Consider the following 13,375-nt stretch of genomic DNA (forward strand, 5'->3'; position numbering starts at 1 on the left):
TATCCTATCCATTCAGATTAAACTTTCAAAACCAGGTGAGTTTCTGACTTTTTTTTGATGGTTCACAGCATAAGGACCCTATTAGGGGCCATAGAAAATGAATATACCCAAAATACCAACACAATTGAGAATCAGATGAAAGATCTTATTTTATAGCAATTTCCAATGGGAAAAAGGGCTGGAAAATTATGGACAACAAAATAACCCTCCCCCCAATAAAGCTTTGATTTCTAGGTAAAAATAGTGCTATTGCAGCAGTGAGAAGATGAAAGTTAAACAGCAAAATGTCACTAAGTGAATCAACTTCTGTTTCTGCAAAAAACATAGACTCTCCTCTCTTAAAGGAAAGAACTTTTTTGTACATGTTCATTATAGGTAAACAGGCAAACAGGTAGACAGGCAAACAGGCTTTCATTTAAGCAATGGTACTTATGCTTGAGTTGACTCAAAAATATATAAAAATGTTTTTAAAAAATTAAAATTGGGTGGAAATGGAAGCAGTAGAGAAGCCTTAACTTTGGCCTCTGCCATGATGTGTACTGGGAAAATAGTCAACTGACAAGCTCAGACAATCGAAAATAGGAAGGTATGTAAGAGAAAGTGCATTTTAGTTCTAAGTGACCTTTGATCTTGTAGAAATGTGTGATAATATAAGCAACAAGCATAGCAGAGACATAATTTCTTTTTCTGTTTTCCTGGGACACAAAATTCAAGGGATATCAGAAATAGGAACTTCTGTCTTCTGGAATTTCATTCATGTTCATGAAGAATTTTGACTTCTGCAACCAATTAAAGATAAGTCCCTTCAAAAAACAAAGCATCAAAACACACACAAAAAAAAAAGAGCATGAAAGTATCTCTAGGAAGCAGTCATACGTCTTCAGAATGGAAAAAAAAATGCCCAACAAGACAGTAAAGCCTCCAGCAGCAGAGTAATGCATGGAATATTTGATTGTTCTGCCATCCAGGCAATTCCTGGTCTTATCCTGCAGCACAAACACAGATTGCTTTAGAAAATGTAGATTGCTTTAGAAAATAAACACAAAACACAGTTACTTTTCCTAAACATAGAATTAGAAGAAATCCCCACAACAGTTAAAAAAGTTTTAAAAATCCAGCCTTGAAGAATATAGCCCTTTTTTTGAGACGGAGCGATGCAGAACTTTCTGCAGCAATGAGTTATTTCATATTAACCATAACAATCAATAGTCTTAAGCATGCATTTCACTTTCAAAAAGAATTAGTTTAATTTGAAATGAGTACTTTAATGCTGAGTAAGTCCATGCACAGCATGTTTAATGCAGTTTAATCAATCATTCTAGAAAGCAAATCAGATGATTAACTTTTATAACCTATCCTTGCATAGATAACCCTAAATAATTGGGCCTATGTTACTGATATAAATGAAGAGAATGCAAATTCAGATCAGATGAAGAGCCTGCTCTTTACAGATTGCTGAGGCAGAAAGGCTACCATTTTGATTCCTAATTACTTGTTTTCCTACTGTCAAATGCCAGTGCAACTACAAAAAAGAGACTATTGTTACAAAGCCACACACATTTCATAACTAGCTTATACTTTGGGCCAAGTTCAGGCCACAGCTTTCTAATTTCTGTCTAAATCACCTGACATGCTTTTAGGAGCTACAACTGCAATGAGTAATGATACATAACAATTGTGTGTGGCAGGGAAAAATATAAAGCATTACTCTCAGGTTGACAAACTGAAAACCTGGAGAATGCCAGGAGCAAAGACTACCTTCAAAAGTCACATTTATGCTCAGAGACAGTTTACAATTTTGACATCCAGTTAAAGATTAATCATGTAGCAATAATACAATACAGACAACAAAATGATACATTGCTCCCAAAAGCACTTACACAGGCTATGAAAAGATGACCAGAAAGAGCTCCATGCCAGAAAACAAATGACAATATTTACATATATTCCATAATAAGTCAGTGTCTGTTCTGTCCTTTCAACAAGACTAGAGTAGTGAGCACTGAGAATACCAACTCTCTGAAATGGCAAATTAGTATAGATGTGGATAAAGGGAAGAGTGTAACTCAAAATCTCTTTTCAATAATAGATTATTATTCACTGGCAGAAAATTACTTCTTTGCACTTAAGAATACAGAAATTAAGCACTCCCTTGGATAAACTTCCTTTTAGATTCCTGGAGGAAGAAAAATCAAGCAAACTTTTTACTTCCACCAAGAAAGAATCTGTTCTGTCAAGTGTGCAATTATTATATTCCCATGGCAATGACAGAACTGGAAAATGATATTCAGTAATGCCACTTCTCAGAAGACAGTCCTTGTTTGGTTCAAGACATGAAGCTTCTGGATATAACTTTATCTGTAGTTTCAAAAGGACTGAGATGCAGATATTGACTTACATATTGTCTACATTAAGCAGAAAGCTGTGGTATGATTTTTTAAAAATCAATGTATTTAAAACTGGTGCAAACATTCTACATCGGCACTTTTATTTTGGTTCCAACCAGGACCACTTTAGGATATCTAAAATTGATGAGGAATATGTTTAAGCTGAACAACACTAAGCTATTTTTAAATTGAAGAAAGAAGTCCCCCACAGGGATTTAAAATATTTAAATTAAACCAGTGCACATCTGTGTAGAGATAAGTCTCAAAGAAGCAATGTGCTATAATAAACTATTTTGCTGTTAGAATGGACAGAAACGTGTCCCATTTTTGCAAATGCACTTAACAGATGCAGGCTATATCAAGATCCAATTCTTGAAGAAGTATGGGACATACCTTTCCCCCGTGTTGAGCAGCCACAAAGAGGAAAACTACAACCGTGCTCTAACCTTCTCTGCAGGTGTAGCTCCAGTATCATACTGAAAAGTGGGGCAAAACCTGGAAGCAGGACAAGGATCAGTGATCCTGTGTGGCCTGGCTCCCCTGAAAACTATATGAAGTAGGACATAAAACCCTTCTGAGTTATGTTTGCTGTGAGCAACCCTAATTGTCAGCACATGCTATGTGATCTCACTGATACACTGTCAGTGGCATCTAGTAGCTATGCCAGACATGCTGGAAGCCAGGAAGTGTGTTGAGGTAGAGCTGATCTACTCTCTGAACTGAGACACACAGGGTCTGTCCTCCTTTGTCTCATGCATCTTCTTTATACTGTTTATTTAATGCAAATGGGCATATGGCATCTGTCACTTTGGGATCTGAGAACCAAGCTGTAAGTTTCAAGCTTAATTTCGGATAGAAGATAGAAACCTATCAGTGCCCCACTGTCTATTCCTACAGCTTGAAAGGAAAAACTTCTGAAATGCACTTATTTTCCAAAGTTGACATTTAAGGGGAAAGCCTGGGCAAAGGACTCAATATCCACTTAAGTATGGTCAGTAATATCAAACTTAATAGTTTTGGAGCTCTTACATTGCATGTCCTGCCTGTGACTTCCCTACAGGTGGTGTCCTTAGTCTTGGTCTCGTAGACTGTTTTCTTCAAATGCAAAGAACAAGGCCACAGAAATGTCCCTGTAAAACCTTAGACCTGTAGCCCCCACTAAAGGAAGGAATGCTTCACGTTCAGACTTATTACTTCTACTAATTACAGGCAAAGCCTACCTGGTAAGTCAAATGGGATACTTTATCCTCATGATGTGAATTTCTCAGATCACAGTGCACGTCATTAATCAGATATGCACTGATTTCTTTCATGGTGGGAGGGGCAAGAGTCACACATAAGACAAAGCAGCCTCAAGACAAGATGTACCAGTATGGATAAATAGAGGAGCAGAGACTAGAAGTCAAGAGACCTGTGAATCAAATACTACCAGTTCTGATGTTCTGCTGCCTGAGTAACTTTCGGTGTCTTTGACTACTTCTATTTTGACTGTAGATCGGTGGAGGCAGAGAATGTATAACACTGTCATACACAGCAAGAGTGCAGTACAAAGTGGGTACTATAATATTGCAAATACAGATAGGCATTGTAATATTACAGCTCATAACTGAGCCTCTGGAGCCAGGGAGCAGATGGAGGGCGTTGGGAAGGGGAAGGGGGGATTCCTTGGCCCGGCACTACTGGGAGCACACGGGACTGAGCCTCAGGGAAACACGTTTCTCAGCCGCGGAAACCGCAGATTTGCCGGCTCTCCACTCGCGGCCCGAGCCACGGCGGACGAACGAGCGCGGCGGCTTCCTCCCGCCGCGCTCCCTGCGGGCGCTGCCTCCGCCCCGGCACCGAGAGCCGCCCTCCCGCCGGCGGCCCGGGAGGCGCACAGCGCGGGGTGCCCCCTCCACTCCCCCACCGCGTGCCGCGCCCGCGCTGGCCTCACCTCGCCGAGGCGAGCGCCGCCGCCGCCGCCGCCAACCGCCGCCGCCGCCCCCCTCCCGGCGCGCGCGCGGCTGCCCCGACGGCCCCCCCGACGGCCCCCCGGGTGGGCGGGGCCTGGGCGGAGCGCCCGCCCGCCCCGCCTCTCCGCGGCCCCGGGGGCGCCGGCGGGCCGCGCCGCCCGCCCCTAGCCCCGCCCCCGGCGCCTCCGCGGGGGAGGGGGAGCGGAGGGGGCCGTGCGCGCGCGGCGCGGCCGTTAAAAGCCTTCCCGCCCTCCCGCGCGGGCAGTCAGCGGGGCCGCCGCGCCTGCCGCCGGGGCCAGCGCGGGCCGGTCGATGCGAGGAGCGCGAGGGGCGGGGGAGGCCGCCGGGGCGAGGCGGAGCGGAGCGCGCCGGGGCTGGGGTGGCCGCGATGCTGGAGAATGGCTCCCTGAGGAACTGCTGTGACCTGGGCGGGCGAGGCAGCTTCGGCCTCGCGGAGCGGGCCGAGGAGGAGGAGGAGGCGTCCGCCGCCGCTGGCCCGCGGCCCGCCTGGGTGGTCACGGCGCTCTCCAGCGTGCTGATCTTCACCACCGTGGTGGATATCTTGGGCAACCTGCTGGTCATCGTCTCCGTCTTCAAGAACCGCAAGCTGAGGAACTCAGGTAAGGGCTGGAGAGCCCCAGGGGCGGCCTGGGGCGCCGGGCGGCAGATCCGCCCCGGGCGGGTAGCAGCGAACGCCCGGCGCCCCGGGGGCACCCTCGTTCCCCGCTTCCAGCCGCCCTGCGGGGTCTAGCCGGCTTGCGAAGTCCCGCTGGGCTTTAGCTGAACGCGGGGAGCCCTGAAGTGTCCCCCTCCCTCGGCGCTCAGCCCCGTAGTGCCCGTCCGAGCTCTCGGCCCTCTGCCCGTCCTTCCTCCGGTGCCGCTGCCAGCGCGCCCCTGCGCTGCACCCTGCGCTCGCTGCGAAGGGATGATATGCAGCTCGTTAAGTGGATCTTAATGAGGCATTGTGTAGTCTTTGTGGAGCTAATGAGAAGGGAGTCTTCTAAGTGCAACCTGATAAAATAACAAAGTGCGCCCAAAGCTATCAGAGAAAGAAAGGAGGAACTTTAAGCCTTACTTAAGAGTACTCTCGAGATGAGGTGCTATGCATGTTTGGCGGGGGGGGGGGGGGGGGGGGGGAAGGCTCAGCCCAAGGTCCGGAGCTCTCGTCGGAGTTCACAGTAGCCTTCTATGAAATCGACTTTCTCTTGTCTGAGTGAATGTTCTTCAACCAAAAAGCGGCAAATAAACTGGGTTTTCGAATCGTGTCTATAGTTTTTCTTTCTGAGTGCTAAGATGTGCCGGTGGGTGTTGTATTTGCTAAACTTACTTGCTTTTTGTTCTTTGGGCTAGTTACACACGCCTCGATTACAAGACTCTGTAGCTAGTGGCAGCTGTTCTGATCTGCCTCCCTTCTCCTAACTGCCTTCTGATTCATCAATGTCCCACTGCATGGAGACTTTCTGTCCCACCCGCCCTGCGGACAGTCTCCGCCGGTTTCAGTCTAACAGCTCTCTTATAAGGCACAGTTAGGCTGGTCCTCGCATACATGCACTCGGTTGGCTGTTAAGTATCGACATGTAGTGCAAGGTGTTATTCTTGCAAAACGCAGTGCCCAGGCAGATAGTCCTGTTCCTACTAACGTTCTCGTTACACCAAGAAGTTCCCGAAACGGCTCGTTTCTTCAGGTCTCGAGTGACACTTTTTGCGGTGCGCACGCGGACCTCCGTAACAAAACTTCGCTGAGAGCTGAGCGAAGCGAGAGGCAGAGCGCTGCCTTCACTGAGTGAACGGGCTCCGCATTACTTTGGTCTAACGTCCCACCTAAGAGAGGGCGGGAAGCGCGGGGAAGGAGGGGGAACTGGGGACTGGTGTTTCCCAGTGCCGTAGGTGCTTTCACCGTGACCTGAGCTCCGCGCCCGGGAGGATCCCCGCTCCCTTACAGCGCTGTGGTGTCTCGGGTGCGATGTGACCGGAGCTCCTGCTAAGTGGAAAGCGGCGTTGGCTCGCACTTGCCTTGAACGGCCTGAGGTTTAAGAGCAGAAGCGGTTTGTAAAGGGCTGAGACGCTGCCCCGCGCCGAGCGCCGCTGCCGAGCGCCGCTGCGCGCACCGCGGCGGGCGTGTGTGTGTGCGGGGGGGGGGCGGCTCCGCTCCGCGGGGGCCCCAGCGCCCTCCGCCGTCCCTCGGCGCGGGGCAGCGCACCCCCCCCCCCCCACACACACACACGAGAAATTAACCCTTGAGCTCCGCCGGCGCGTCCCGGGAGAGCTCATCCCGAGGCATCAAATCCCGGCCGCCGGGGGAGCAGGAGAGGAACTTTCTTCTGAACCGCTTCCTCCATTCAAGCGACAGCGAGGAGGAGGGTTTGGAGCGGAAGAGTTTGCCTGGAAGACTAAGCTTCAAGATACTGATCAAAGTGCTCCGTGGCATCCTAAGAGCTTTTCGATACCTAATTCAAATATCTGCTAATTGACCTCCTTCTAGGATCACCCTTAATGTGGTGTCACTCACCCTGTCACAAAGATCGCCTGATCCTTGGTAAGCATCGTGATGAACAGCAAGGAGTAATCTTTGGCGTAATCTTCATAAAATTAAATATCTTATAAGTTGCCAGTTCTTTGCTTTACATCGCGGGAAAGCTGATGGGAAAAGGCTGAATGGGTAGCCCCAAGCTGAAAGAGGCTGAGTAGGTAAATAACCAGAGAGGCCGTTGTGATGAGAGTTTCATAAGGAGGAGGCAGAGTGAGAGAGGGCTGCGAAGACCTGTGGGTGGAGGCATGGAGAGCACGGGGAGGCGGTGGAGGGCTGAGGCAGGGCTTGGGAGCCCTCAACCTGAGAGAAAGAAAGAAGATGGATAGGCAGGTGAACTTAGATGTTTCTTTCTAAGCAGATCAGAAGCAACATGCTCATACTGGCAAGGGGAGGAGAGGCAGGAGAAAGTGAAATGGTGAGAAAGATGGCATGAAATGAGTTAGACTGGTAATAAGGGATGTCAGAGGGAGACAAAATGGAGCTAGTGGAATAGTTGTAGCAGGAGACAAGGGATCTGGATGACTGAAGGAAAAAGGAAAAGAGATCTTAACTCAATTCTCTTTGAAGAAGCTAAAGAGATTCCTGGATAGGGAAGAGAGTCTGGGACTTCAAATAAGCCATGGATGTATGAGAAGCAAAGTAAGCAACTCTGCTTGTTTCTGTAATACAAATAATAAATCTTCCCTTCAAAAAGCAAAACAAGGCTATAACATATTCCCAAGGTTTAACAATACTATTCTGTCCTAGGTTTTACAGAGAAAATTGATAATTGCAAACAATTTAATTATGAATTACCCTCCATACAATTAAAGCATGATCAAATCTATTTTAATGTTGTCATATATTATGAGGCATAAGAATGGAGTGAAATAAAATGACCCATTAGCCTTTATGTTGTTAAGTATTATGCTCAGCAGAAGAGAAGTGGAGAATGGGTAGGACTGGCACTTTTAGAGATTGCTCATTCACTCCTTAAACAGTAGGAATTTTGCCAGCATTACAACAAAGATTGTTTCATAGCATACAGAAGTCTCTTTCCCATGTTTAAATTTGTTTTTGGAGGAGTAGAGGAGAATTTGTGAAGGCTCTTCCAAGCAATGCAGAGCATAACTGGTATGAATCAACATGCTTGTTTTCTTATATAATTGCACCCAGCCTTTTTGTGAGAATCTGAGCAATTTCGGATCTCTAAAAAGTGGTTGAATTTACAGAAATTAATGCTTTTATCACTTCTAATTTTGGAGAGGAAGTAACTTTGTCCAACACACTACAAAGTTAAATAAAACTTTGTGTGTGCTGTCTTCCTGTTTGGCTTTGTATACTGAATTTTCAAAAGGGACTATTGATTTTTGGACGTCTTCATTTAAGTATGCCTAATTGGAGGCAGCTTTTAAGGTGCTAAACTTTTGAAGTGCTAAAGTCCGCAAGTGCTAAACAATCATTGTTGGATGGTCAAGTGTCTAGAAAGTTTATCAAGCCATTAAAATCACTAGATGCTTTTAAGAATTTCAGGATATGTTTCTATAGCTATAGCCATAACATTAGGGGTTGGGGCAAGAACCCACCAGGAAGAACTTCAGCAGGTGGGAACCTGACAAGGCATCCCCCATAAGAGGTAGATAAAGCAAATCATATGTATTTCTTTGGTGTTAAGCCAACATAAAATCAGTGAGAGGTCAGAATTAGGTCCATTAACTTACATATTATTTCAGAGAATAGTGAGGACTTGGGACCCTTTGACTTTTGGCAGAAGGCTTAACTTTAACCTCAGGGCACTGCCAAAAACCCATTAGTGGAAACTGATATTTTTAGTGCATTGTGTCAACCTTCTTCACTCTCTTCCTCTGCTATATTCCTTTTTATAGGTGACAGTTAACATGGCACAATAAGACTCTGATTTCCACTGAAATTGCAGGGTGGTTCTATAACACAAATTAAGTTATAGTTCATGCTTCTTCTTCTACCTGTGAGAACAGGGGTGTAAGTGTATTTGCACATATAATTAAATATGGGTGTGTGCGTGTGTGGCTGTAGACATAGACAGTACTACTCATATGTACAGACATCAGTACAAAATAGGACATTCCTGCACAAATTGTAATTCTGGTTTTCAAATTTCTACCAAATAAAAAAAGTTTAGAAACAACCAAATCTTGCACTTTTGTTTTTTGCTATTTCTCCTTTCTTATCCTTCACTCCATATTTCCTTCTGTAAAATAGTTGAGGATATGTTTTCTCCATTGTTATCTGCTGTTTTCAGTTATTCTTCCTCTTCAGTTATTTCTCTCCTCTATTCTGCCTCTCCCTTATTTCTTCCCTGTTATTATTCCTACATGTTGGAACAGTGAAGGGTCATAACATATTTTCTCCTGGGGTGGGATTCATCTCAACTAACTCTAGAAGATGACAGTGGAGATAGCTGCTTCTGAGTTTGTTTCCTTGGACTCTTTTTATAGTCAATGGAGAGAAATAAGCATCTTCAGAGCATACTTCATCCAACCCCTTTTTGATGTCTACATTAGGATTGACAGGATCCAGCCCCTAACAGTGCCTCTTTCTCTCCACTAGCTACAAAGGGAAGCAAGAGGGATGTAGCTCTGATGTAGAAATCTACAGTTAGGTGAGATGAAATCAACATATGAAGTCAGCAGCAATCCATCATGTAATTTTTTTAGAACCTTGTCAAGCTCCATCTTTAAATTTGTGCATTTTCCCCTTCCTCACTCCCTGTCTTCCAAAAGATTGTTTTGTTTCAAATAAGACTGATATTAAAAAGAAAAATTAATTTCTGATGCAACTGAAATATTCAATACTTGTATGTACTTCTTGGATCCTGAAACTGCTTGGTGAAATTGGCTTTTAATATCAGAAATGATACTCACAAGAATACAATTTGTTGGGCAGAGCTTGGGATCCCACTGTTTATGGTTTCAGCTAGGAGCAGACTTGGCAGAACTTTTGTACTACTGGCTTCTTGAACCCTTAGTCCTTGGAATCCTTAGCCCTAGGACTCTGTGTGTGGCAAGCCAGGCCTTCACATTCTCTTTCACGATTTCTAGCTTTGAAGCTGCCCAGCACTAAGGAATTCATGGGAATATGACTTCAGTGTTCACAGAAGTTCATTGAACCCAATGCTTATAACAAAATAGAGCTCTTTTATTTCTTTAAAATAATTCTATGGTTCAAAACAATTTCTTATTTTAAGCTTGTACTTATTAGTTGCTGATTTATAGTGGGTTTTATTTTATTTGTAGAGCCAACATTGGCATTTAACTTGGGTAGATCATTTCTCTCCATGGTGATAACTCTCATGCCATATTAATAGAAAACAAACACATATTCTCCCTCAACCTTCATTTTTCCATAATAAACAAGGCAAACACTTTTAGTTTCCTCTAATTAGACAAGCTCCTCATTTTCCTGATTGTCTTAAGCCTTTCAGCTCACGTCTCCCAGCTGAATTCATCTTTCCTAAACAGGCGTAATCATAACTGTTCCTAGTGATACAGATGAAGTATCACCAATACCTTAAACAAAATAACATAAGCACCCTGTGCTGTCCTATGCTACCCTTCCCTGGATAATACTTGATACATCTTTGGCATCTTTTCCTTTTATGTGATAGCATAATATGGTGGACTCTTACTGGTACTGTCACTTACTAATACAACTCTTCTTTTTCTTTTGTCATTTCAGTCCACAAATTATCATTTTTCCTTCAGCACCTGACCTCAGACCTCATACTATTATATTCCATACACTTTCTAATCTTTTATTCCTCAAGGAAAAGAGATCTTCCCTTGATTTTTCTCTATATTGATGTGGGCTTCCAACTTTGTATTATCACCCAATTTCATTCGTTCTCTCTGTGTTTTGTGACCTAATACTTCTGCATTGGATAAAATTAGTCCAGTGTAGGTTATCTCCCTGTGGTCCAACATTTTCCTTTCCTCGCTATCCATGCATTGGTAGCCACAGTCTGTGTGGTACCCTAGCAAATGCATTTCCAAAGCTGTGCCAGACCAGAACAACCTTCCCAGTTACAGAAAGTTCAGATGTTATTAAATAGAAATGATCGGATTAGTTGGCACAACCTCTTCTTATAAACTCATTGAATTTTATTGTGTTTGCCTTTTACCTGTGTCTTTAGTTCTTCTTTCTTTCAAATTTTGTTCTGTAGCCTTGTCTACTGTTGAGGTGAGATTAACAAGCCTGAAGATTTCCTGATCCATTCATCTTCTCCACCTCCTCCTCTTTAAATAAAGGTGCTATGTTAGTACATGGTCTATGATAGAAAAATGAATCTCTTAGGGGTCACTAACAGTATTTTAGTTCTCTCATTACTCCCTGACTGATTATTTTCCTGATGCATTGCTAGCACCATTCATGCAAAAAGAAACTAAAGCGTGGGAGCACCCAGGGCTGCAGGGGTGCCATGGCAAAACTGCTCTTTGGGATGCATCTGGGAGCCAAGTTCTGTGCCACAGTCTCAAAGAAATCAGTACTTTCCTACCAAGACTGAGAATCAGAGGACACATCCTGCCTCTTTTTGCATGTCCCACATGTAGCTCTCTGTCTTGTCGGAACCCATTACACTGTTTCTGAGAAAACAGACACTAAAAAATTCTTCCTGCCAGGTATATCCAATCTCTTGGACCCATAGGCATTTTTACTTCATTGTGGATACGATAATTTCTCACCTGCCAGCCTGCCTTGTCTCAGGCCCACCACTATTGTCCTTATTAAAAACCATAGCAAAATTTTTTCTTCATACCAGAGATCATTTTGAAGTGATTTTAAATCTCTGTTTGGATTTTCCTTCCCTCAGTAACTCCTCTTTCCTTTGTCTTTTCATCAATGTAGCAAAAGGGATTTTTATTTGTTTTGGAAGTATTTGAAAAGCCAATTAAGTTTAGGTTTTTGCCAGTTCCCATTTTATCCAGTTTTGCTCTGTCTGGCGAATCTTTGGTGGATCTGTCTTTTCCTGTTCCTTCCAGCCTCTCTTCTTGCCCAAGCATCCTTGCTGAGACATTTCTTCCAGCTGGATCTGGAACACATTCTTACAGTTTTTCCTCTTTTGGATGCAAGTTCCAAATATTTTTTTTGTATCTTTAATATAAAGAAATGTCAAACTTCCTTCACATTCAAGTCCCTAAGCTCCTCAGTACAGATTACTTCATTTTCCTAATTAGTTTCTTTCATTTATTGAAATGTGTCCTTTTAAAGCAAAACTCCTTAGTTACATCTGATTTGTTTATCCTTCCATTTAATTTAATGGCACTTTAAAATGCCATTTTTATTAATGCACAGGACTACCTCAAAACCTTCATCCTTTTTTCTGTCTTTTGTGAAGACTATATAACTTTGAGTTAATATTTCTCATCTCCAAACATTGGTGCAATTCCATTCTAATAGAATTATTGCCATGATATCTCATTCGTGTTTTTCACTATTTTTGGATTTCCTACTTTGTTGCATAGGTTCCTTGCACTCTTTTACTGGTCTATTACTTTTCTGACTACCACTGCAATCAAATCAGTAACTCTTTACAGTCAACTTCCTCAGTCTCTAAGCTCCAGTTGTCCATATTTGTTGCCATCACTTTCCCCCAGCCAATTTCCCCCTTGCCCTGTGTACTAAACCAAGAAATTATATGAATCTTTGCCATGCTCTCTTTGCATCTCTCAGTTTCAAGCTCTTTTTATTCATTCTGCCAGGTTGGATCGCAAACTAGTATCCCATAATCTTAGATGAAATCTGTCTATCAAGATATGAATTATCTTTTCAGAAAATCCCTCCAAATGGTCAATATCCCAAACCCTTGTACACCAGTTCTAGAATCACCCAGCCTTGACTCATCTAATACTTCTAATTACACTTCTGTTCTCTTCCGGGTGGGGAAATAGGATAAGTTCATCACTGATTCCATCATCTTTTCTGTGAGACTTCATTGAAAAAGTAACTAGCTGAGTTAATAAGCCTTCAAAGGTATGACCTGGATGAAGGGACAGAGTGCACCCTCAGCAAGTTTGCTGACGATACGAAACTGGGAGGAGTGGCCGATACCCCAGAGGGCTGTGCTGCCATTCAGAGAGACCTGGACAGGCTGGAGAGGTGGGCGGAGAGGAACCTCATGAAGTTCAACAAAGGCAAGTGCATGGTCCTGCATCTGGGGAGGAATAACCCCATGCACCAGTACAGGCTGGGGGTTGACCTGCTGGAAAGCAGCTCTGCTGAGAAGGACCTGGGAGTGCTGGTGGACACCAAGTTAAGCATGAGGCAGCAATGTGCCCTTGTGGCCAAGAAGGCCAATGGTATCCTGGGGTGCATCAGGCAGAATGTTGCCAGCAGGTCGAGGGAGGTGATTCTCCCCCTCTCCTCAGCCCTGGTGAGGCCACATCTAGAGTACTGCATCCAGTTCTGGGCTCCCCAGTACAAGAGAGATGTGGCACTACTGGAGCAAGTGCAGCGAAGGGCTACAAAGATGATTAGGGGACTGGAGCATC

At 44.3% G+C, this 13,375-nt stretch overlaps 1 protein-coding gene across 1 annotated transcript in view; it reads left to right on the forward strand.

Annotated features, from left to right (window-relative positions):
* The first annotated feature begins 4,727 nt into the window (after window positions 1-4,727).
* Window positions 4,728-13,375, forward strand: part of MTNR1B (melatonin receptor 1B) — a 34,021-nt gene continuing 25,373 nt past the window's right edge. The window contains exon 1 of the mRNA XM_013955970.2: window positions 4,728-4,959. Within this exon, the coding sequence (XP_013811424.2) occupies window positions 4,728-4,959 (232 nt within the window). The remainder of the gene's footprint in view (window positions 4,960-13,375) is intronic.

The sequence above is a fragment of the Apteryx mantelli genome, chromosome 1 (assembly GCF_036417845.1).
Source record: "Apteryx mantelli isolate bAptMan1 chromosome 1, bAptMan1.hap1, whole genome shotgun sequence".
NCBI lineage: Eukaryota > Metazoa > Chordata > Aves > Apterygiformes > Apterygidae > Apteryx > Apteryx mantelli.